Source organism: Spinacia oleracea, chromosome 2, assembly GCF_020520425.1.
Source record: "Spinacia oleracea cultivar Varoflay chromosome 2, BTI_SOV_V1, whole genome shotgun sequence".
NCBI lineage: Eukaryota > Viridiplantae > Streptophyta > Magnoliopsida > Caryophyllales > Amaranthaceae > Spinacia > Spinacia oleracea.
The window spans coordinates 20,785,641-20,813,153 of record NC_079488.1 but is presented as its reverse complement, the minus strand read 5'-3'; the positions used below and the strand labels follow the sequence as shown (position 1 = coordinate 20,813,153).

The window sequence follows — 27,513 nt, the reverse complement described above, 5'->3', positions numbered from 1 at the left end:
GGAGACTGAAGGAAATAATGCCCTTGGTCCAAGTATGCATATAATATTAAGTCTAATAAATGCGGTTCAGTATTAATTAACAAGTTAATAATTTAGTGAGATCAAGTGAGCTGAATGCCTGGCTAGAGGCCGCTTCAGTTCAAGTGGAATTAATGATATTAATCCACAGCTTACTCTAGACTGAACCCGTAGGGTCACACAAATAGTACGTAAACGGATCAAGTATTTACTGGCATTAAATACTCCATCTATGGATATTCAGAATCGACGGATCTTGGTTTCAGTGGGAGCTGAGATCGTCACAAGCAAGAAATGAATACTCCGGAAACGATGATATATTGCCGGAATCGGAAATATTGCCGGAAACGGAAATATTGTCAGAATCGGAAATATTATCGGAATCGAAAAATAATTCCGGAAACGGAAATATTAAATATTTATTTGAAACGTAAATTAATTCCGGAATCGGAAATATTAAATATTGTTCGTATCGGAAATGAATTCCGGAACCGGGAATTTAATCGGAAGCGCATCGTACGAATTAGCATCGGACGAGGCTTGCTAGACGAAGGCCCAGCACGAAGCCAGGCCCACGCCCAGCAAGCCAAGCGCCCAACATGGAGCTGCCACAGCTTCGCCAAGCCCAGCTCAAGGCCAGGCCCAGCAAGGCCTTTGGCGCGCGCACGCTGAGCGTGCTGTTGGGCTGCGAGCAGCGACTGCTCGTGTGGGCCGCAGAGCCTGCGCGGGTGGTGCGATGCTCGTGGCCATACGATGCTCATGTTCGTAACGAATCCTAATCCTATCGGAATTCGTGTATTGATTAAATCCTAATCCTAATAGATTAAATTTATTATTTAGAGTTCAAATAGGATTCTAATTAATAAATCCAAATCCTAGTAGGATTATAATTCCTTTTCCATACCACTATAAATAAGTGCCTAGGGTCATAATTTATAGACACAATTGAAGTATTCAAAGGTACGATTTTCAAGAAAAATCAGCCACTCTCTTGCCCCTATTTAGCCGAAATCTATACTACCTTAAGGGCGATTCTAGTTGGTCAAGCTTAAGGCGGATCCGGACGTGCTGTGGACTATCGACGGAGGGACGACACTCTGAGTCCTAAAGACTTGTTCTTGTTCGGTTCGGGCGCAGCTAGGGAGGGCATGTAACAAATTGTATGCATCTGAATTATGCTAAATGATTATGTGTGAATAATATGTTTCCTGGCTTTATGGTTTTTCCGCATGATGTATGTTTTGTCATATGTATCATAACCTAACATGAAGGTGGGCGAGCCTGTCCTGCTGAGGGTGGACGCCCCGTCCGATAGAAGTGGACGAATCTGTTTTGGTGTTTTGAAAATAAGGACCTACGCGGTTTGTGACGTAGACCCCGCCGGCTGAAGATGGCGAGCCTGTTTTGTGTTTTTGAAGATTTCATTTTTGAAAACTTGCGCGGTTAGTGACGCAGACCCCGCCGGCTGAAGATGGCGAGCCAGTTTTTGTTTTTTATTTTTCTTTCGAGGGATGCTCGGATTTAGTTGCAACCTGAATGTGGGTTGACAACGTGCTTAGACGGACCATTGTCTCGTGGTCATTATCTTTCATGGTTTTGAGCTTGTCTTTACGGCTCAATTTTGCCACTACTCGGGTGCTTGATTAGGGGACTATGTATAAGTATCAACGGCGACCTTTGTCTTGAGGTCGTAATCTGGTTTTATCTTTTGAGATGATCCAAACACGGGACTTCGTACAGCGTAGTCTGGGAATATTGTTTTAACTTTGCATATTCTCTTTTGATATATATATTTTCTTTCGAGCCCCCAAGCACTCGTGCTTGACGGTCATTTCTTGTCAAAGAGGTTCCTTGGGGATACGCATTTTGTAATGTCCTTGATCGTGTTTGGGATCGTGCTCGTAAGTGCGAGCGATCTTTGTAGTGGTGTGCTACTCTTAACAAAGCCGTGAGGTGCGACTTTCAGTAAAGAAATCGGCAATTTTCGAGTCGAATGGATACGGCAGGGCCCTATAGAAGTTAGGGCCTTTTTTGAGCCTGGGTTCATTTTAGGCGCCCATGCCTGGGCGTTGAAATAATTCACGCCCTAGGTTGGGCGTTGAAAATGTTGTTTGGGCTGGTCTTTTGATGACACAGTTGGCCTCTTTTTTACTTGGAAATTCTACGTATTCGCTTCTCTTTTGTTTTTCTTTATTTTTGGAACGTAGAATTTTAGAGATCACAATGAGTTGAGCTGATTTTCAGCGCCCAAGGCTGGGCGTCGGAATATCTGGCGCCTAGTCCTGGGCGTTGAAAGTGCGTCCCAGGCAGGACTTTCTCGCGATGATTTCTCGAGAAGCCGTAGCCGATTGGTGGAATACGGTGTTTGTCACTTTGGGGCGATTATTTAAAGGAACTGTTGCTCTTAAGGCGTACAGTTATTGCAATAGTCGGGCGAGTCTATATGGCCCGAGGAACGTACCTTGAGGCGTAAGACTTTAATCTCTCTTGTTGTTATTTTGAACGTATATATTTTTCTTTTGAACGCGTTCGTGAATGTTCGATACTTAGAATGATGATATGTATGTGCGAACGAGCGTTCATAGAATGGCCCTCGCGTGCGGTCCATTAATGAGTTCGCTTGAATCATATTTTTTTTATTTTTTTTTATATTTTTTTGAGCAATGACTGATGTTGAATAATCTGCTTAGAAGCTTGATAGGGTTCAGGCCTATTCATGAAGTGGGCTCAAGCATCGTGCCCTTTCGATCGTTTAAACATTTGCTTTGAGATTTTTTTTTGCTATGGTCGTTTCGTAGCTTGGAGCCCCCAAGTATGCATGTTGGGATGCTTCCTTTTGGCGTACGATTTTTGTAGGTTCTTTCGAGAAAGGTGCCTTGGGGTTCCGCTCGTGTAGGTGCGAGCTATCCCTTCTGTGGTAGGTGATGTTTTGCTACCTTTAATCCTTAATGTAGAAGTCGTGTGGCTTGCATTTTGAATTTGGGCGATAAGTAGTCTTTGCCTCTTTTACACATGCTCTTGGTCGTGCCCGCATTAGTGCAATATGCCTTACTCTTTTTTTTTAGACTTGTACCGTGGGATGGTTGAACTTATGGTGCGACGTAGGCTTGTGTGACCTAACAACGTGTCTTAGAACATTCCTCCAGGTGTTGGGATATCATTAATTTTTTTTTGTATTGGAGTATTTCATCACGCCTCGTTCAGGTGTTCGAACAAGTGTAGTACCTTCTGTGTGGGTGTGCACGGCTTATTACTTCGTTCGATGCGAGGATTCATAGATGTTTCTTTCTTATTTTTATCCTTGATTTTTCTTTCGCTTTTGCTTTGGAACGACGTAGACTGTGTAACGGGCGCTTGTAGGGTGAGCGTTATGTGCAGTAGTTTGATCGGAGTTTTGGTGACTCGCGATTTTCAGTTACCCTTGTTAGTGGGGGTGACTTCATATATTCTAAGTAGCTCTTAGAATTTGGGAGGGGTGGTAGCCATTCTAAGGTTCGTTTTACACGATTAAACCTTAGGATTGTGCCCCTATGACGTGTGTATAGCATTAGCGTCGAGAATTTGCGATAAAATAGTCATTTCGAGCATTTTTAGAGTGTTTTTCTCAAGCCCCCAATTGTAGCTACGGGATTGTCTTGGTGCTATAATGCTTGTCATACGTTTTTATGCATTCATGGTGACATGGATCATGAATAGTTTGAACCAGACTCGTTTAGTGCGAGGTACATTCGAGTAGTGATTTGCTACTTCTCTTGTAAATGTCGTATTGTGCGACATTGCCATGGTCGAGGTAGTCACATGTTGAAGTGTGCCTTGACCAAAATCTAAGTGCCTTTCTTTACCCATAATCATATTTAGAATTTTTTTGACTCACTTGCTACATCGAGATAAACGCATACTTAGCTTAAACCAACGACACTTTATTATGTTCGAAGAAGTCTTTGAAAATTATTTGAAATCCGAGTCCTACTGTGTACAATTCGAGGTGTCCTAAGTAAGTTGACTTATAGAAGGGTTCGTACAGGATGACATGAGTGAATCAAAATACTATTACGATTTTCGGAATGCTATCTAAGGATTTGCTGGAAGCCAGGGTGCAGGCGTCAAGATATTACTTGTGCCCGTGTGGCACATGCTTTAGGCTTTTAGGGCCATCATTTCCAGAATTGCAGGAGTATAAACCGTTTTTCAAATTGACTTAGATTTACTTGGTGTATATCTGTACAAAAGGTCAAGGTATACTTAGTTCTTTCCCTAGCTCTTCCATTTTAATTTTTAGCCTCCAGTTGCTATTATGTCTTCTCATTAGTGATGCTTCCAGATTTCGATTTTAAATGCCCGTGTCATATGTCTGAGTAGGGTGAGTCTTGGTTAAGTGACAAGTCCTATTGACAATGTCTGATTTTTTCAAAGGGGATTCGCAAGCATTTGAATTACCATGAACGGATACCCTGAGTTCGAAGGAACGATGGGGCGATGCCGTAGAACAATCCTCTTTATTGCAAGCTTACTGCCTTTACTACTTGTTGGCTATTATGACTGTGTCTAGTGGTGAAAGAAGGTCTTTAAGTGAGTTAGTTCGCTTTAGGGAGGGTCAAGTCGAGTACTTTAGAGGTCATGGACGCTTGCGCTAGCCCCCATTGAGGCAAAGCGATCTTTTGAGTCTTGGCGAAGTGCCTAGGAGTGTGAGTGCTCCTTATGGCAAGGGTACCTGCCCTTATTATTTTTCGATGTGTGCTCATTTTGGCATCTTGATGACTTGGATTTTTTTCTTTGACTTAAATATTTATTTCTATTTGGATTGCAAGTAATTAAGTTTCAATAAGGGACTCTATTTTTTATTCTTGTTATTCTATAGGCTCTAACATTTTTGCAAATTGGTTGGACCGAATCATGGATTGCCTACGTATCCGCCTTAAATGGATTTAATTTGGAATCAGGTCTTGCGTAGTTCTTAGCCAGAAAATGGTTTCTTGGAATGCCGATTTTAAACAAGTACGTTCGAGTGGAATCGTAATGTTTGAAATAGGGTGAAATAAGTGAAGTTTATTATTATTTTAATCTGCTGCTTTGCCGTAAGCCAAAAATTTGTTTTATTTTTTAAGTACATGTATTTGCACAAAAATCTTTTCATGTGTTTTTTGGTACGTATATCTGAATATGTGCTGTACCCCTCCAAGTGTTCGTTATTTTTCCGTGTATGTGCGGATAAAATGACGAGCACTTCTGGACAAAATTTGGCAAGCAGAGAGATTCAGCGCCCAGACTGGGGCGTTAAAGATTCCGGCACCCAGCTCTGGGCGTTGAAAGTGATTCCTGGGGAGATTTCTTGCCTCGTTGCTTCTTTTCGTTTTGTGCCAAATATTTGCGAATCTTTTTTGTGCGCTAAATGCTTCTTTTTCTTTTTGGACGAACCTTAAAGGCGCTTTGCAAAGTTTCTTTCTTATTATTTATATATATTTTTTTTACGTTAAGTGTAGAATGTACTTTTTCATTTGTCTTTTTTTTATTTGTGACTCAAGACGGCTTGAAAGATGGGTTGAATGAGATAGGATAATTTGTATAGGTATTAGTCAAGCATGAGGATTGGAAAGGGTAGAAGATCGTAGAACTTTATGTAGTTTTTGTGGTATGATTTGGATTGGTTGACTCAATTCTTTTCCTCCGTTTACTTGGGTAAATTTCGCACTTTGGGAGGTACGGGCTAAGTATTTCATGGCTCGCTCTTTTCGCTCTCCCTTTTCTATTTCTCTTTTTTCTTTTTTGCTTGGGATTTCTCCCCCTTTTTATTTGGGCTAAAAGGTAGATGGTTGTGGTCTTTGAGTCACGAGGCGAGACTGAGTGAGCCTCGTTTGGTAGGCCTATAGTGGACCTTTAATTTTAGTAGGCCTAGGGTGGACCTTTAAATTGTCTTACTTTGGAAGCGTATTTAGTCGTTTCTTAAAATGTGCAAATAGCGTAGATTCAAAATGTTGTTTTTACTTTATTGAAATTTAACGAAAGAATCACATCGAAAATAATCTTTTTTTTTTGCTTCTTTTCAGATTCCAGTTTCCGGGTTTTAATTGGAAGTTGTGATTTGGACTCACACTTTCATTAATTTTTCTGATTATAACCCGTGTATGAATACAAAGAGGTGGCCTAGACTCAAAATAATGACGTGGCGTAAGCCTATAATACTTGACCAAGCGACTCTCAGACTTAGGCTAATTGGACCATAACTTTCGTTGGTTGACACTTTAGATTTTAACCCTTGGGTGTTCATTTGTCATGCGCCATTTTGCTTAACGTTGGCAAGGTAGTTAGTTGGGGGGATCGAATTTTCATTTTTGCAAGACTAGAATCATTAGTGAGGCTTCCCTCTTCGTGTGTATTGCTTTACCCCAATGGTAGCCTTATGGCATGCCGATTTGGGTATTTTCATGGTTCGTCATGTTGCATTCATGGAAAATCTTTTAGTCCGTACTTAGGAGTACTTCAAGGAGCGAGTGGCTCGAGAGGACTATGACAGTCGTGACCCAATGTGATCATAAGCCTTGAGGCCATTAACTTTTTCTTTTGCCAATGGTATTGACACCTTAGGCTCACTTTGGGGGTTGTGCGACTATGGAGGAATGATTTTCAGAATGTGACTGTTTTCCATTTTGCAAATACTTGAATTACATAATATATTCTTTTTATGGGTGAGAGAGAGTATTGAGGCCGTAGATTCTTAGCAAAGGATGACAATTACATATGGGTGCTTATTGATTTCTTTTAAATGTTAGGAAGGGAGACTCAATATGGTTTAACCTTTTAACTTGCAGAACGACACCAAGCATTAGGACCGATTCTATGTATAAGACAACTAAGGCTTAGGATTTAGATTGTACTCTGGCATAGCCTAGTCTAGACTCGGATTTATTTATTTTTTATTCGAACATTATTTTTCCTTGAAGACTCTATTTGAACATTATTTTTTGAATACCTTGCCCATGTGACATTCAAGGTAATTTTAATTAGCATGCTCGGTTTTGGTGCCGAACATTGTCATCATAGGAGGCCTAATGACGACACAAGGAGTTATTTATTTTATAAGTCGCTCTTAGAATCGAGTGCCTTTTCCATACGTCCTCGTAGTAACTTTGTTACGAATTTTTTCATTGCCACGTATATTTGTGCGCGGGCACCGAGGCTGCGGTGCCTAGCCAAAAGGCCAAGCAGCAACATCAGCGCCCAGCAAGGGCGATGAAATAATTGGCGCCCAGCCAGGGGCACTGAAAATGCGTCCCTGACTGGTACTCGTATTCTGTTCGTCTATTTTTTTGTACATACGACTTAATTTTGCGTGCTTGCCCAATAACGTCCTTTGCGCGTTATGCAGCGTCGTGGGATCCGTTACAGGCCGTCCTGGGCGTCGCTTATTTTTGTGGCGATCGCCCGGGACTGCGAAACACGTATTTTGGTATAACTCTTTGGCTAATTGGTGTTTATGAATGTTTGGGCAATTTTTAGGGTCGTTGGTTTTCTAGCGTTATTTGTCACACACAATCACAACACAATCACGTAATTCGCTACACATAACTAACATTACAACATGAAGCAAAAATAATATGTCACATAGTTTATGATAGGCTTCTATGGGTAATATTTGCGCCGGCTTGGTACCGCTTCTATCGTAGATCCAACACATGCCCCGGTCGAGGTAGTGCATTCAACAGACGAATTTCGTCCCAAGAGGCCAATCACGATGTAAGCCAAGGGGGCATGCACCAATGAGAGGGACCTTAGTGGGCGAGCGATTGGGTTTGGGACGGGTGTAGTACTAGCGAAAAGTCCCGAGTGGACAATATTCGAAGAGTATGCACCCCCCGGTTGGCGATGGGTATCCTTAGTCCCAACTCCCGAGATGAAACATGCCAAGGGAGCCGAGATTCGTTATGCGGTTCTGTCCGTTCACATTAATATGCTGATTTTCAGGTCGTCCCAACTTGATAAGGAAATAAACGCGGAGTAGGATCGTTTCACCCTTCGGCTATTTTGATTACCTACGAGCACGAGTATTTCATTAACGTTCCCCAGCGGAGTCGCCACTGTGAGGGAGTCGAAAAAGCACGAGGCTAATGCATGACCTCGTCCCTCATGGGCGTGACGTTGTCAGATCAAGTGTAGTTAGATTTCCTGTGAGTTTACACCCAATCGACTAGTAATATAGGAGTCGCCATTCAGTTTTTAACGACAATGAGAAAAACTGACAAAACCCGGTTATGGTGACATAAAGGGAGTACAATTATGTTCGACCACGACGGCCATAGGTTCCCTTGTGATCCCTGGTGTGGGGATCTCTCAACGTACACCCGCAGGGCAGAGATTGAGAGTTCAGGGGACTGTAACTACCGAGAGGAGTGCTCATCGATAACTCCAGAGGCAGGTTATCCCTAAGGCTGTATTTATAGGAAAAACTATCCTATAGATTTTCAGGAATATGAATACGAAACGGATTAGGAAAAGAATCCGTCCCAGGTATTTTCGGCGCCCAGCACTGGGCGTCAAAGATTTAGGCGCCCAGGGCTGGGCGTTGAAAATAGGATCTGGGCAGAATTCTTTGTCAGATTGGACTCTAGAGTACGGAGTCCATTAAGAGACTTAATCCAAGTTATTTGGTGCGTATCAATTTACGACGGAATGCGTCTGGGCCCTTTACGAAATCTAGGTTCGTTATGAGTTTAATTAATACGTTAACTCTTTTATCGAATTGCGATAGGAATAGAATTCCTTTTCCAATTTCTATCTCTTTTAGGATTTATGTTGGAGTGCAACTTATGTATGGGGATGGGGTTGTTACCAAATTTAAAAAGAAAGAAAACAGAAAGAACAACCTAAGACAGACCAAAAGAGATTTTGGAAAGAAGTTATAACAAAAAGATGGGGTAGGAAAACCTGCCTTTACCTTTTTTACTCTTACGACCCATTTGGTAGCCTGCTATAAATGGTGTCAATGAGAATGAATTTGTATGTAAATTTGTAAGGAAAATCAATATTTATTCCCGTGGTAGTGCTAGTTCACTCAAAACAATCTCTTTTTCTTTATAAATTTCCATCACCATCTATTATCATTTGGGGAGTGGTACTAGGTGGGAAGGTAAATTTATTAAGAAAAACACCAAGTTTCAGACAGAACTTCATTACCATGGACATCATGATGTTTTTTTTCTTGTCAAATAACACTTAAATTTATTCTCATTCCCACCATTTAATATAGCCTATCAAATGGGCCGTCAAGGAAATGTGTTGTAACCTAGTTTGATGGAGGACAATCACCTTGTCCAATCCGGCGTATTGGATTAACCATCATAGGAATTCTCCTCATACCTCAGTAATGCATCTGTCTGTATCTTGATTGCTAGGAATATTCTTGGTGCTATGATTGCTAAGAATGTAAGAGCTGGATTTCATATTTTTGAATCACCTAGATCACAATGTATGCAAATATTGCTGCTACAGATTGTATTGTGTGATAAACTGATTAACTGGGGTATGCTAATGCTACTATCTATTTGTATATAGCTCTGAATTATGTACTGACTAGTTTAATACCCGTGAAACGCACGATTATTACTACTCCGTAAATCATTTTATGTAATACTTTTAATAATTTAATAATCATTTATAAGAAAGCTAATAAAATAAAATATATTTCGTAAATGAGTTCATCAACACCAATTGATTTAATTTTTCCTAAATAAATAATAATTTATTTTTTTTCAGACGTGACATGTGTCATTCCTGGTGTGTCTTTTAGTATATAGTAATAGATGTTGGTGTAGCTTCACAAGTTCTACTAGCACTTAACATTAGAAATTTTTTGATGATATTATTCTGTTACTCAAAGTTGATGCAAGCTTCTACCGTTTGGTGTCATCCTGTATTCTGGTTTTGGGTGAAAATCTAACAGTATAAACTGGGATATTTGTACTTGTTTCTTTTATGGATGTTGTTTCAGAAATGCCGTTTCACTGGATTGTCAGATCACCAACGATATAAGTAGTAGTTTTGAACATTTTACTAAATTGCACAATCTTTTTAGCTGCTGATCCAATATGTCTCTTTACAAAACTTGGAGACTTCAACTGATATATTATACGGTGTAGTAAAGTATTGACTTTATTACTCCATCTGTTCATAAATAATCTTCATATTTTCATAAATAACGTTCCTATTTGACCTTTCTGTTTCTATTCAATGTTGTATGTATGTTATAAATTGCGATCATGAACCACATATTTATAGGGTGGAAATAGGGAATGACAATCCTACTGGGAATCAAATAACTAAAGATTTTTGGCTTTTAGTTAAACGCAAACTCTTTAGAATTATAGAAATAACTATACTCTAATTATACTAGAATTCCAACAATTGTAGGATTAGGAAAACAAAGGTTTGAGACCCAGTAGACTTGGCGCACAAGCCATGCGCGGGGACTGGGCAAGTGCTGTAGCACGCGTGGCTTGAGGCCCACGCTGCTGCTCGTGGCTTGGCGCCCAAGTCATAGCACACGACCCATCGCTGGGAGCGGCTTGGCGTGCGCAAGTCTGATGGGCGCTGGACCTGGAGCTTGCGCTGGGCCTTGCGTCTCGCGGGCTTGCTCGTCGAGCAGTCGCTCGTCGTGCTTCTGATTCGTTTTCCCATTCGAACAATATTTACGTTTTCGATAATATTTCCGATTCCGACAATATTTCCGATTCTTGTAATATTTCTGTTTCCGGCAATATTTCAATTTCCGTTAATATTTTCCGATACGAATCATATTTCCGTTTCCGGCAATATCTTGGATAATATTTATATTTCCATCATGAACCAAATTTCTTTTTCCGGTAATATCATCATTTCCGACAAATATTCTTTCTTTGCCTTTTGGTGATTTTAGCTCCCACTAGAACCAAGATCCATCATTTCCGAATAACCATAAATAGATTACTTAATGAATATTTTATTTGAAGGAAATAATGCCCTTGGTCCAAGTATGCATTTAATGTTAAGTCTAATAAATGCGGTTCAGTATTAATTAACAAGTTAATAATTCAGTGAGATCAAGTGAGCTGAATGCCTAGCTAGAGGCCGCTTCAGTTCAAGTGGAATTACTGATATTAATCCACAGCTTACTCTTGACTGAACCCGTAGGGTCACACAAATAGTACGTAAACGGATCAAGTATTTAATGGCATTAAATACTCCATCTATGGATATTCGGAATCGACAGATCTTGGTTTCAGTGGGAGCTGAGATCGTCAAAAGCAAGAAATGAATACTCCTGAAACGATGATATTGCCGGAAACGGAAATATGGATCGTATCGGAAATATAAATATTATCCAAGTCGTAGATGTTACCGGAAACGGAAACATGGTACGTATCGGAAAATATTATTGGAAATGGAAACATTGCCGTAATCGGAAATATTGTCAGAATCGGAAATATTATCGAAATCGGAAAATAATTCCGGAAACGGAAATATTAAATATTTGTTCGAAACGGAAATTAATTCCGGAATCGGAAATATTAAATATTGTTCGTATCGGAAATGAATTCCGGAATCGGGAATTTAATCGGAAGCGTATCGTACGAATTAGCATCGGACGAGGCTCGCTAGACGAAGGCCCAACACGAAGACAGGCCATCGCCCAGCAAGCCACACACATCACCAACACACGCCAAGCCTCGACCAGGCCCAGCGCAAGGCCAGGCCTAGCCAAGACCTTGGGAGCGCGCGCGGATCACAGGCAGCGAGCTGGGCCGAGGCGTTGTGCGCTCAGCATGGGCCGCAAGGCCTGCGCGGGTGTACGGTGCTCGTGTGATGCTCGTGTGCGTGCTATACGAATCCTAAAGCTATTGGGATTCGACATATGATTCAATCCTAATCCTAATAGATAAAGTTTATTTAATAGAGTCCTAGCAGGATTCTAATTAAACTAACTTAGTATTCTAATAGGATTATAAGTCCTTTTCCATAACTCTATAAATAGGGGCCTAGGGTCACAAATTTATATAAATCATTCAAGTATTTAAAGGTAAGATTTTGAAGCAAAAATCAGCCAAACACTTGCAACCCATTTAGCCGAAATTCTTAGAACCTTAAGGGCGATTCTAGTTGGTCAAGCCTAAGGCGGATCCGGACGTGCTGTGGACTATCTACAGAGGGACGACAATTGGAGTCCTAAAGACTTGTTCTTGTTCGGTTCGGGCGCAGCTAGGGAGGGCCCGCTATAAAGTGTATGCATCTAAATTATGGTATATGATTATGTGTAAATAATATGTTTCCTGGGATTAAGGTTTTCCGCATGATTTATGTTTTGACATATGTATCATAACCTCACAGTGGTATCACGAGCCCCTTATTATTTTCATAATCTAAATTGCATAACATGGTTAAATTTTACAAATTTGCAAGGAATTAAAAGGGGTGATTAATTTTCGTAATTGTTAATTAATTGCAAATTGCGTTTATTTAATTATATGTACGCAGTTTTTCGGCAGTTTTTTCGTTACTCAACCAAATCGAGTGATTTTTGTGTCAATTCCACATGTAAAAGGCATTCTAAAATTTTGACATAAATAGGAATTTTTGGCCGAACCCAGAATTCCCAAATTCGAAGCCTAACTATGACTTTTAGGAGGTTTTAGTTTTTCGAACGCAAAAGTTTGTAAATTTAAGATGTTAAATTGAATATTTGCGTTTCTTGTTTATAAATCTTGAATTTTTGATTGACCTACAGTATATGTTTAACAAGTTTGAATTCCTAGGCTTGTTAATTATACAACCTAATTTGTAATTATGATTAATTTGTTGAAATTCGAATAATTTAGAATTGATTTGATTTTCATAATTAATTAATAATTTAATTAGGCACCCATGATTAAAAACCACCATAAAAATTGTTAATTTATGATAAATTTTAAATTTTTATGACCTAGATTTGAATCCATGTTAATCGGAAATTAATTGATTAATAAATTTTTGATTTTTCGCCCTAAAATCATGAAATTAATATGATTTATTAATTTGTCATTAATTTTAAATTAAAAATTAAATTTTTTTATGAAAAACGCCCATAAATGTTGCATGCACAAAGCAATGGAAGCTACGCGTTACCCTTAAGGGGTGTTGTATAGTGCGGGCACGCGACGACGAGCAAGGGAGCTCGTCGCCCGTGCGGTACGAATGCAGCGAGCAACCAAGGCATGGCGCGCGCACGAGGCAAGGGAGCTTGTGCGTGTGTGTTGTGTGCTATGGGCGAAGGGCGATGGGCGTGGCACATGACAAGGCGCGCGCGCGAGGGCGAGAGCTGGGTCGCCCAACGATCGCTGCTCTGCGCACCAACGAGCGCTGCCTCGCCACGAGGGCTTGCTTGCACCTAGCGAGCGAGCACTCCTTCGGTAGCTGCTGCGATGCATGCGGGCGAGCAGGCTGCGCGCAAGCGTGGCTTGGCTTGCTGCGTTTGCGCGTGGCTGCTGCTACGATGTGCCATGGGCATGCGATTGGTCGTGCACACGATGGGGCTTGGGCGCAAGCCCCAGTGCTCTTCGTGTTACGATTGAATCGTTTTGAATTTTAATTTGAGTCTTTTAGTTCGAATAATTTTAATTAATTTTAAAATTAATAATTTAAATTGTTTTCTTGGATTTTAGTTTTGAATATTATAATTATTATAAATTTTCATTTATTCTAATTATTTTACTAAAATTAAAAACCTTGAATTAATTTAAATTCATTTAATTCAACTGAAAATAAATTAAATAAGTGGATTCAATTATAATTTTATATGAGCTTTAAATTTTAATTAAATTTGTATGTTTCCGGTTAGACTAGAAATACAATTTTATGTTTAAAATTAGTAAAGCATATAAAGTTATTGGTTTAAGTGGGAGCATTTTTTAGTCATAAACTCTTGATTAGGTCTACAAATCCTTTAAGGTTAAACAACTTGATTAGAATTAATAAGGACTGAATAATTGGTAGATTATTGGTGCCCTTGATTAATTGCTGCAAATATTTAAGTGATGCATAACGTGTTTTAACTAACCAGCTATGTGGGCCATTCATGATAATGAATGGGTGAATGGTATATATTGTATATGTACTGTTTTGCAGGTTATGAAGTGACTAGTATGGCCTAAATAGGATAGAAAATATGGTCTGCGTACCATTAATTTGAATGTAATTGGTCTAATGCACCAAATTTGTTTTTTCAATTCAAATATGGTCTGCGTACCATCAAATAGTTGTAATTAGTTTAATTATAGCTGATCCTATTTGAAGAAAATGGAGCATCCCATGGTGAAATTCAAGACGGAGTTTCCAAACCATTTTCAAGACGGACTTTGAAGTTGAAGCTTCAAGATGAAGTCGGGCCATACTAGATCACATTTATCTTATGCATGCTTTAAGTTATTTATTGCTTTTAAATATGTCTTAAATATGCATGAGATTGTAGCTTGATTATGTTGCATGATTAAGGATTTTAGATCACTTAAAATCTAACCAACATAGTAAGAGCCTTAAGTTCCAAACTTGAAAATTGAGTTAAAAGGTGCCATGCCAAAATAACACTTACTTGGATAACCTTTACATCAATCTAGTAATAGTTTTACGCTCAGCGAGGAGTTACTTATTGATCCTAAAGGGGTAAGGTACACAAATAATTGTGAGTACATGTTAGTTTTGGTGAAACTCAACGATATAAGTAAGGAGTCCTTTTATGTCGTGGCAAAATAGATAGGTTTACCTAATAAGTTCTTAGACGTACCTATCAACCAAGAGTAGTTTTAGACTATTAGCAAAAGGCTTTTGCTTACCTAAAATGTTTTAGAATTGAGTCAAAATACATAATGTGCTTAATTCTTCAATGGTTTTAGGGTCTTGGAATCATTTTATTCACACCTGACGGAACACATAACTTGAATAAAATGCTTAATGAACATTGAATTATGCATGTATGCTAGAATTTAAGTTTATTAAGAGAAACTGTGAATGGTTATTTATTTGTTTATTCTTTTTCATTGTAGTTTTAAATTATGGCAAACAACAATCAAAACATCATCGTCGGTTCTGAGCTTATGGTCAAGCTGAACCTAACAAATTTTCTTGAATGGGAAGCTAAGGTAGTTGAAGTAGTCAGACTCAATGGACTTGAGTATGTACTGCTCCATCCCATGCCAAGCTACTATGCCAGAGACATGACCCCTGAAAGATTTTCCGCTTGGGATACGGACCTCAAAAAGGTTATGAGTCTCATGCTGAACAATATCCCTGATGAATGGGCTAGAAGGTTTGAAGTTTACGAACCTTTTACGCTCATCAAAAATCTGAGGGGATATCTGTTGTGGAAAGACGGAGGACATGGACCTGAACGTCCATGAGTTGATTGAATCAATGTCTGGTCTAAAGGTTAGTTCTCCTAATAGGTGTTATAGGATGGAGGTCCCAGAAACACATGTTCAGCTCCTTCTCACTAAACACAGGGTAGGCGTCCCAATAAGGTTCCATGTGGAGCTTATGCTTTCATACTTTGATCGCCTATGTCTGCTAGGAACAACAATAAGCGAAAGGATGGCAGTCTCTATCTTGCTCAATTCACTGCACAGTGGGTTTGTTCGCTTCAAGCAACTATACCTAAGTGAACCAAGAGAAGAAACAGTTGCAGAGTTTGTTCACCTTGTCAGAAAGCACTACGACAGAAATTGCATTTAACAGCGCTTAATAATGCATTTAACAGCGCTTCTTGAAGCGCTGTTGATGGCTTCGCTATTAAAAGTAAAAGGTACCTTTAATAGCGCTTTTCAAAAGCGCTGTCATATGTAACATCTAGGATAATTCAAATGTTTCTTTCATAGCACATTATAAACGCTATTAAAGAAACGCTGTTGAAGATTTGGCGCCATCTTTCAAATTATTTTCTAATAGCGGATGTTAAGAAGCGCTGTTAAAGTTTTGTTTAATTTTTTTTAATTATTTATAATATCGCTGCCTACCTGAAAAGCATTTCATTTTTTTCCGCAAAATAAAACCATATATTGAAGAGTAGTGAATAGTTGAATATTAATTCCCAAACCTCAATGGAAAGAATTTTTACAAGTCATCCTAATAAAACAGATTACATAGGTCACAAATAAAATTCTAAACATTAAACTACGCAAAATACATTAATTAATAAAGTTGTATGTTTGTTGGTTCATTCAACGTAACCTAGCCATTATACATTTGTTGAACAACATGGCGCACCCACTCAACTCTTACTTCGTCAATCTGCTCCGTGTCATAACTTGGAAACTGACAATCTGAAAAGTACTGCGAAACAATAGGGGTATAAGATATTCATACATATATAGATGGGAAAAAACCCGTAAGAATTAGTATTACAATAAACAATAAGTGCCATATATGGAAAAAAAAATCTAAACTTCACATTATAGGAATAGATTATCACTTAACATAGGTTGGTTGTATTAGGTGAATTTGTATCAAACCTATCTCAAAGTGACCTATACAAGCCACACAATTGTTTAAAATGTTACACCCAATGCTCATCCAAGATATTGATTTTCCAGTTACAAACACTTGCATACTAAATATGGGATTGAAAAATTCCATAACCATTTCACTCTGCAATGTTTCTTCCTTGGCATTTCTAGCAGCCAGTCTGAAATCATTAACAACTACCAGCTTCTATGGCATTTCTAGCAGCCAGTCTGAAATAATTAACAACTAGCAGCTAGCAAAGGGAATATATGGTCAGCAGCAAGTCTCAGGTTGTCTTGGCTATTATTGTACGATTCTGCTGTACATTTTGGGGATTTATGAGGATTTATGAAGCAGCTAGAAAAGGGAATATATGGTCAGATTATATGAGACATCAGATTTAGTATGGCCAGATTACTAAATCAGATTACTATCTTGAGTACTCAGTCACAGTCTGCCTATGCTACTCTCTCATATCTTATGCATTCCTATAAATAACTTACAGGAACTAGTCTGATTTATGAAGCTCGATCAACAAACAGAGTTGCTGATTCAATGGCTAGACAGTTGCTGATCAACAAACACAGCAGCAGGACAAGAAGCAGGACAGTCAACAGCAGTAGAAGTATAAGCAGGACTGTCAACACTAGACTCCAAAAATTTCAGACCACTAAACTACTTCTATACTTAAATGATCTAGTTAAAGGATGAGATTTGTCAGAAAACGATGCAATTAAAGACTGCTTCTACTAAAAGCATGGACAATTATGTATATGACCTTTAGTATAACGCACCCATACACTCCAACAAATTAGTCCCCCACAGCAACTAGACTTTCCTTCCCCTGTTTCAAAATATAACGCACCCATACACTCCAACATATTAAGTTCAGCTAATCTTTGCAGTGTCCGGAAAATACACAGCAACACTAAGTTCAGATTTGCAAAACAAAAAGGTTCAGCAGAAATAAGACTTACTTCTTCAGGAATTTGAAGTCGCTTGTGTGAGATTATCTCCTTCATGAATCTCATCACATAATATCCACAATCTATGTAATCTTCTTGGCAAGGACACTACAAAATAAACCACAGGTCTGTAAATATTCCATACATTTTCAGCTCGAGCTAATAAAATAATATATAAAATGCTTACTTATATTTTTATCCATTTTGTGGTCATCTTTAACTTTGTGGCAAGCTCCCTGTCACTTCGAAATTGGAGAAGTGCTCTAAAGGGAAACAAAAATTAAGACAAGACCATTAGTTAATTATCATATAAAAATTTAATTAAAGACAAGCAATGGTTGTTAATTAAACTCACTTACGTGTTAACGATTTCAAGTAAATCCCCAATGATGCCGTTTTCGTTTCCTATGAATTCAAGAGTACGAAAATAATCCAAGTAATATACTGTGTTATTGTAAGGATCAATAACGCACAAAACCCAATGAAACCTACGAACCAAGATATCAAATTTTAAGTCATAGGAGAAAGATTCTCAATACGCAAACATTTAAATATAAGTGAGTGAAAGATATTATACTGAGCATTATATGGAGCAATGAAGATTTTTCCTTTAGCCGCCATTTCTTTTAGTGTGTCTACAATATATTGCGTCCGACTTCTTTTGCACTCTTTTACCTTCTTCGACTCCCCTTTTTTAAATTCGGTAAAGAGGGATATCCCCGATGGGCATAAAAACCCAAACAAAGCAGAGCATCCAGTCAAACAACATCGATCATATAACTTCCTATAAATTTTCAAGGAAAAATATGTATATTAAGGACTATTAGAAAGAAGATGTAACAATTCCCTAGATTTCAAAATTCAAACGGATAAGTTAATTTCAAGGAAATGAAACAAAAAGGAATATATACTTACGACATATATGTCAATATATGGGGCAGTTCAAGTTCTTTCTGTGCAAGGAGACGGAAGATTTCTTTCCTACCAAGAAAGATGTTCTTGCTTTGTGTTGTTACTCCAATGTGAATTGGCATTTTAATTTGTTCGTTACGTTCCATCTTCGAAACACAGATATGGAACATAAAAAGGCATTCTGGAAGGGTAGCCACATCTACATTTTCCTCACAACCGTCGTCTACCTTGTGAGATTCTCCTGTTGACGATGTTGGAGTTTTGATGGATTCTACTTGTTTGTCATTATCTTTTGAAGAAATTTCCGCCTATAAGTAACACAATCGTCGTTCATAAACAATGTTAAAAACCATAAATAATACACATGTAGAAATAATTTTTACCGCCGTATCTAGAACAATAAGTTCTATAGGCCAGAAAACAAGGGTCCCTATAGCTTCTCCGATGGTTACAGCTTCTCCTTCAAGCGGCACGGGCAAAGGAGTGTCCATCTCCGTAGAATAGCTGATACAAACTCGTGCATATCCTGATGGTATTGGTAGTAGATGCATCACTGTGCCAGTTTTGAAGTTGTGAGCATTCCCCGTAGCAACCACTCGATACCGAGGATTGGACAATGCTAATTTGCAAGGAGTTAAACCCTACAAGAGTCAACAAATGAGTTACAAATTCACAGCATCAACGTCAATGGAAATCGCATTAGTCATGTTTCTTTATCTAAATTAATTCAGAAATCACGAGAATGTGGCAGATTGTTTTTTCAAATCAGAATTATTTGGTTCAATCTATTTACCTCGGGAATAATACAAATATCTTGTTTTGTAGTTGCGTCCCCAATGTGATCTAGCTTCAAAACTTCGACATTCTCCTATAAATTAAACTTTGTCATGTTAGTTGTTCAAAGGAAAGCACTTAAACTGAATTAGAGAGCATAAGAACCAGCAAAAATAGAACGAGTCAGGTGATATTGCTGACTGCAGTACGCTGCTGCTGACTGCAGTATGCTGCTGCTCATCTGTTGAGAAACTTTTAATCTAATACCATAAGTATATGAGAACTTATATATGAGAAACTTTTAATCTATATTGTTGTGTGTCCTGATCATAATGGAGTTTCCTTGTCCAATCAGATTTTTAAGGTATGCGTCAGTCAAAGAAATGGAACCAAAGTCTTATTAGGAAGCCAACTAAATCAGTCAAAGAAACGGAATTGACATAGGCACATGGTTCAATGAAAATATTTAATCTATTTACCTCAGGAGAACTAGCCTTAGGCGTGTCCCGAATGTGATCGAACATTAAGCCATCAAGATTCTCCTCCTCGACGTCCATTTCATCGTCCTCCTCCTCCTCGTCTTTCTCCTCCTCCTCCTCCTCCTCCTCGTCTTTCTCCTCCTCCTCCTCGTCTTCCTCCTCCTCCACCGAATGATTCTTTCTTCCCTTAGGCTTTCTGCTCTTCATATCCTTTATTTCCCGCTCCAAGATTTTAACCCGTGAGCACAATTTTGTCACTTGATCCATATACTCTTTTCTACTTGTTATCGCTCCAAAATAATCTGTATTTGTCACTCCAACTCCAACCCCTCTCACACGACCACCATATCGTTTCTCCTCCAAGGCCTTAGAAAATACATCTAGCCTACCCGTGTCTTCAATCTCTCCTTTTTCAGCTTGATGCATAAAATAATCCTACAGCATTCATAAGAAACAAAGTTACAAAGAAATTTATTACATTGATAAACATATTATTATATAACAAATCAGATATCACTCCATATCAAACTCATACTATGCGCTTAGCAACTTCTTTAGCCCCTTCCTGAATATTCCCTTTGTTGTCGATCCTCATTAATTTCCACAGTTGAGCTCGACTAACCGATGATACATAAATGCGTTTCTTAGCCATCTCTTCGATCTACAAGAAATTAAAATTGTGACCTTTCTAGGATACATTTTATATCAATTTAAACATAGAAATACTCAAAATTCATTTACCACATCTTGCTCAAATCGAGCATATCCTCTACGAGCACGCTTTTGATGATATAAATGTCCCCCTGCAGACTTCTTTGCGGCTGCACTCTTCTCCTGATAAACAAAAATAGGTCAAGATCTGTTTAGCAGTGCTGAAATAAGGCTACAGATCAGGTACTTATTATTATCAAATAATGCTACAGATCAAGTAATAAATGATATGTTCTGGAGAAGAATGGCTGTAGATGGTCATCGAACATTCAACACGGATACCTCTTTACTGCAAGAGCAGTGCAAAGTTCTTTGCGAGAAACTGAATAATTCAGTTGCATTTTTGGCATTGTCAGATGCACAAAGTACAACGAGAAGAGAATTGACAACCAAACAATGTGGCACTGATTGTAAGGTATTTTCCAGGTTAATTTTTTCCAGATTTAGCTCATTACTTTTGGTGTTTTTCTTCAACTTGACATTAGCCTACACCGTTTTTATTTCCAGACTTTTAATCTAACTTTCTGCCTGTACAGTTCTCTTGATTAATTAATTTTAATTCATTATTCTCTTGTAAAATGTACATTACTTAATTATAAGGAATACACAAAACAAGATGTAGAAGAAAAGCCACATCAGGGAGTTCTGAATTGATACTGAATTGGTTCCATTTGCTTTTTGTTTGCTGTGCTTTAGGTGTTCCTGTGACTCTCTGTGCAATCCTACACTACAACTATCACAATCTGCAGCAGCTTTTCCATTTTCTATCGAACAACATGCTTAATGATTATGCATTTGGTTTATTAACCTAGTAGTAATGAAACACTCATTCTTCTGTAAATCTTTTAACGAGTATAGAAAGAACATACCGCCCATTCTTTTGTAAGTCGACTTTGAACAAACTCTTTCCAATCATTTGGCTTGATAAAATTGTATTTCTTTGGTGGAGCTGTACGTATTTCCATTTGCGGTGTCCAAATCCAATTTCTTGTGAGATCGGATTTGAAGTTCGTCCAAGCAGCATTAGCTTTTTTCAACATCCATTTTTTCTTCTTGGGGTCAATGTTATATGTTATCTAAGAAGTAAAGAATAAAATTAATCAATGTCGATGTTCACCATCATATAAAGAATAGTTATTTAACAAAATGTACTAATGATATTATTACCGCAACATCTTCAAACAGAGAATCTAGCAAACGTTGAGGAACACTTTTCCATGTCTTAAGAGTAATTGGGACATTAGTGCGGATGCTAGTTCCCCAATAACTCATCATAGGTACACTGTGTTTACCAATTGGTAAATCATTGATGTTCCAATTAATCTGAAATTTGAGCCCCTTATTCCTTGCTCGAACAACTTTACTCATTCTAGTGGCTCCACGACCTTTTTCTTCTTTTCCTTTCTTTGGGAGGGGAACAAATTCAGTGGTATGCTGCTGTGAAGAAGCCATTGATCTGAGAAAACAAGTGACACTTAATGTAAGTACAAAAAGGTCAGGTTATCAAAATAAATAAAAGTGTTGCAGCGTGCCGGAGTCCATAGGTTTTGAAGTTTGTGTTGTTTCCCACTGTTCTGATTTTCTAAACAAGAGGATAACAACAAGAATAATTGATCCCTTAACCCTAATTCCTCATAGAGTCACGATAAAAAGTATCGACTCATCAGAAACATCAATCTGTTTCAAGTTTCAGTATACCACTGCTAGCGAATGAAGAACAATAATCTCAATTCAGAACAAGGACTCAACTGACTAGCATCAACAAGTGCACGAATGTGTACAATTAAGAACTTAAGTAGGTTTTTAAGTATGCAAGCACCCGTATTAGAGTAACGCAGGCAATATTTTGATAGAATCTGGCAGTAGTTCACTTAAGAAACAAATACCGGTGAAAAATCAGTACATCAGTATTGATTAGTAGCAAGATCAGTAGATCAGTATTTAATCAGCATTTAGAGCAGATCAGTTGATCAGTATGAAAAAGATGGGAAAAGCAACAGATTAGAACCAAATCAGTAGATACATATTTAGAGCATCAAAATACTATTGATAAGTAGCAAGATCAGTAGATCAATATTTAATTAGTAGTCAGAATGTGCAGGATCAGTAGCAAGATCAGCAGACCAGTAAAGTAGTTTGAGTTTTCATTTCTAACATAAGAAACCATCTCAATGTTTTCTTTTCTTCTGTTTACTTGTATTAGAAGGTTCAGAATCATCATCATCTATCCACATCCCCTCTGTGTGATCATTGCGCACATATAACTCATCTTCGGGGGCTTGATCATCGGCTAGATCGTTGGGAGGGCCTGATGGACACATGAAAGAAGCATCCTCCATATCATCTATTTCATGAATCTGAAAGGGATGGCGTTTATTTGTTGATAAAACAAAAGACCATCTATTGTTAGCTGGATCAGTTGCATAAAAGACTTGTTTTGCTTGACTTGCCAATATGAACAGATCATCTTTACTACCCGTTCTGTTAAGGTCAATAAGTGTGAACCCATGTCTTTTCTCAAGTCTAACACCACTATTGTTATCAACCCATCTACAACAGAATATAGGAAGTCTAAAAGCACTGTAATCCAATTCCCATATATGATCAATTACCCCATAATAAGACATTTTTGCATATATTGGATTTTTGTCTTGTACTGGAGATATGCATAGCTTCTGCCACAATAGTCACACCACTATTTTGATTTGTTATCTCTTTGTCTCTATCCTTTGTGCAAAATGTATAACCATTAATTTGATAGCCAGAATATGATAATACATCCCTACGAGGACCTCGAGACAACCACTTCAATCTATCAGAAATGCTAGATGGTGACTTATCTAGTTCCTTTACAACTTGAACTTGTAACCATTCAATGAAGGTGGAATTATGCTTATCGGTGATCCATTTCTCATTCTTACCTCGATACTGGGCCCTCAAAATATCCATGTGTCTCTCCACATACGAATCAACCTCGGTACTATTGTGTAAAACATACAAGTGTGCCTGGTTCAACATGTCATGGGATATAGTTAACACTTTGCATCCCATAATCCCCTTCCCTTCTATCCCTCCCGAATATCTAGGCTTTGGAATCCCTACAGCTTCAAGCGAAGAAAGAAATTGACTACAATGTTCAATGGCTTCTTCTAGCACGTAGCGCTCAGCAATGCAACCTTCTGGTCGACTTCCATTCATAACATAATCCTTCAAAATCTTCATGTATCTCTCGACAGGGTACATGTATCTTAAATAAGCAGGCCCACACAGTTGGATTTCTCTAACCAAGTGGACAGTTAAATGGACCATTATGTCGAAAAAGGAAGGCGGAAAATACATCTCCAATTGGCATAAAGTAATAATAATGCCACTTTGCAAGCTAGTCAACTTCGACGGGTCAATCTCCTTGCTACATATCTCACTGAAGAAAATACAAAGTTTGGTGATTGCATCTCGAACATGATCTGGTAAAATGGAGCGAATAGCCACTGGTAATAGATGCTCCATGAGAATGTGATAGTCATGAGATTTCATACCTATCAACTTTAGGTCTTTCATTGAGACAAGATTTTTAATGTTAGAAGAATATCCCTCTGGAACCTTAATTCCATGTAAAGACTCACAAAGCACCTTTTTTTCTTTCCTACTAAGAGTGTAGCATGCCGGTGGGAGATAGGTACGACTTCCTTTCTTCTTTACAGGATGCAATTCTTTTCTAATTTTCAAGTGCGCTAAATCATTTCTCGCATTTTCCCCGTCTTTACTCTTGTCGGGCATATTAAGGAGTGTACCAACCAAACTTTCACAAATATTCTTCTCAATATGCATCACATCAAGAAAGTGCCTAACATACAAGTTCTTCCAGTATGGAAGACCAAAAAAAACTGACTCTTTCTTATAGCCCTTACTAGGGAGTTGGTTGGCATTTAGTTTTCCATGTTTCACATTCAACCCTTGCACTTTCTTAAATATCTGATCCCCAGACAAAGGAATAGGAAATTTACCTTCTTCGCACTTACCATTAAAAACCTTTTTCCACTTTCGGTAACGATGCTTCACAGGAAGCCCCTTTCGATTTGCCATGTACACAATCTTGTTAGAGTTAGGTATTATAATCGAGGATGTGTTCTCATCACATATAGGGCAAGCGTTATAACCTTTGACACTATATCCTGAGAGATTACCATATGCCGGAAAGTCATTAATAGTGCCAAATAGCATGGCTTTTAAATTGAAATTTTCTTTACGGTGAGCATCAAACACCTCTACACCTGACTCCCACAACAACTTTAAATCTTCAACTAATGGTGCTAAATAAACATCAATATCATGGCCTGGTTGCTTTGGGCCCGAAATCAATGTAGATAACATCATATACTTCCGCTTCATACACAAAGCCGGAGGAAGATTATATATCATTAAAATTACCGGCCATATGCTATGAGTGCTACGTTGATTATCATGAGGGTTCATGCCATCAGTTGCAAGGGCAAGTCGCAAATTTCTAGGTTCAGCTCCGAAATCAGGGAAGTCTTTGTCAATCTTGACCCATTGTGGAGAATCGGCAGGGTGTCTCAACATACCATCTTTCTCCCTTCCATCTGAATCCGCATGCCATGTCAAATTCTTTGCCTCTACTGGAACACTGAAAAGACGTCTGAATCTTGGTATTATTGGAAAGTACCACATGACTTTGGCAGGCACCTTATTTATCTTATATCTAGAAACACTACACTCGGAGCAACTCTCTAATGAGGCATATTCTTTTCGATACAAGATGCAATCATTTGGACAAGCGTGAATTCTCTCGTAACTCAAGCCAATTGAGGTTAGCATCTTTTTAGCATCATAAGTGCGAGAAGGAAGCAAGTTTCCCTCGGGAAGAATCTCATGGAATGCTTCCATGAACTCAGTAAAGCATTTATCGGTCACGCCATTACTCGCCTTAATGCTAAGCAGTTTTAGCACACCAGATAATCTACTAAATTTAGAACATCCAGAATACAATGGTTTCTTTGCATCACTAGACAAGTTACCCAACATCTCTGGACAATCTTGAATGCTTTCTTGTAAGGCATTAATCATTTCTTCTACCCCGTCATCATCAAACGTAAGTTCTTCGTGTGTCTCGTCTTCCATCCAAGTATCAAATCCCATACCAGTATCTACGTTAGAAGAAGCATCCCCTAAAACTTCACCGTGGCTTAACCAACACTTATATAGTTGATTAATACCCTTAGTAATAAGATGATCTCTTATAACTTCAACACCAAGTCGAACCATGTTATTGCATTCAACACATGGACACAAAATATTATTCTCATCCTCCGAATGTTCAACTGCAAATGAAATAAAATCCTCTACTCCTAGCTCATAATCATCACTACATCGCTTAGCATGCATCCATTTTCGATCCATAACTGTTATGATATTTTTAAAAAAAAGTGTAATGATAGCAGAAGAACATATTAGCATAAAAAAGTATAACACCACAATCACAGCAGAATACATTGGCATAAACAAGCTGACATATTAGGATAAACAAGCTGACAGATTACCATAACAAGTAGAACAACACAATCATAGCATAACAGATTAGCATTAACTAACAAAACAATCAAATGCACACTACATGTAATAATTTGTAGTTGATCTACTCCAGAATCAGCTATCAGGTCTTTGTTGCCGAATGCAGAAATATATTTCTTTAACTCACTTTGAATATTTCTGTAAATCGTAAGATTCCATTTTAGCCACTTCCTAAAATGTTGTTATGTTTTGAATTGGGAATATCTGAATAACTGCAGGTGTTATTTACACACGAGAATGCTGATGTTATCCTTGGGATCGATGACTTAGACATAAAACGGCTAATGCATAACAACAGGTTGAAATTCTAGTCTCAGCAACAGAAATAAAAGATGAGATTAAGATGATGATATGTCTGAATATGAAAGAATAGTAATACCATATGATGTTAACTGTGAGTATGTGACTAATGAAAATCCTCGTAAGTAAGATCATACAGAAGCTTAAGGAATAAGAGCAAGCCAAGACTAGATTTCCCATTTTCCCCTGTATTATATGTCAAGGTGAAACGAATTTGTTTTGTATTCAAAATAGTTTTCCACATTTTCATCCCCGTCCCTAACTTACTTTCCTCATCCTCTCAATTATTTCTGATTTTGCTAGCAAGGAACACATACATAAGAAGATGGGGAATAAAAACTGATTTTCATCATGTACATTCTTTAGAAAATAAAAACTCAGTTCAAAATGTTTTACTCCTATCCAAACAGAATTTGAGTGAAAAGGAGGGAGGGGGGGGGGGGGGGGGGGGTGCAGCATATAAGGTTACTGAGATAGTCCGCTTTCAAATCCCACATCATCTTAGGTAAAACATTCCAGAAACTCTACCAAGTGAGTTAGCTAATAGCCTAATATTCATATCCTTTGTATGGATTTGTTCACTCTGTCACTTAAAACATTCCAGAAACTATACCAAGTGAATTAGCTAATAATTGTGAGTGTGTGCAGAATAATGTAGTATGGAAAATTCTAACATTGTAAGTTCAAATTTGAATAATGTAATTTCTCTAATGCATAATTTACAGCAGCTCACCAACACACCAGGGCAAGCAGAGGGAGTTGTAAAGAAGAAGCTACATGAACCAAAATTAGAAGAAAGAACAATAGGTGAAGATATCCAAGTTCGGAATAGACTAGGTGATTATCAGACATTTGATCCTACTGACTATGTCACTCAGGAATCTGTTGGTTCGTATGTATTTTTTCAGCTTCACTGATTTGATAGGTAACATATGATCAACTATAATTCTAATTAAACTCTACTGGTTGAACTAACCACTAACGTGATAAAGCATCAACATGACATTTTCTTAAACCTAACTAAACATGAATTTTTATAGTAATTCAGACGAACAAAAGAAAATTCAGAGGAACAAAAGAAAATACATGAATTTTTCTGCGCTAGTTTCATGAAAAGAAAATTTAGCAGAAACGCAATTCCAGCGCAATCATGAAATCAAATAATGAATGAAACCATTATCAAACAGAGAATCAGAACCCAAATCCAAAATAAATATGCGCTAGTCTACCAATTCAGAGGAACAAAACACAAAACCCATAATCAACCCAAT

At 38.1% G+C, this 27,513-nt stretch overlaps 1 protein-coding gene across 1 annotated transcript; it reads right to left on the bottom strand.

Moving 5' to 3' along the window:
* Positions 1 to 22,521: 22,521 nt before the first annotated feature.
* LOC110785783 (uncharacterized) lies at positions 22,522 to 25,771 on the bottom strand. Its single transcript, XM_056835728.1, has 2 exons — positions 23,022 to 25,771; positions 22,522 to 22,903 (listed from the first exon to the last, which is right to left on the bottom strand). The coding sequence occupies exons 1-2, from the start codon at positions 25,769 to 25,771 to the stop codon at positions 22,522 to 22,524; spliced, it is 3,132 nt and encodes a 1,043-aa protein (XP_056691706.1).
* Positions 25,772 to 27,513: the final 1,742 nt, after the last annotated feature.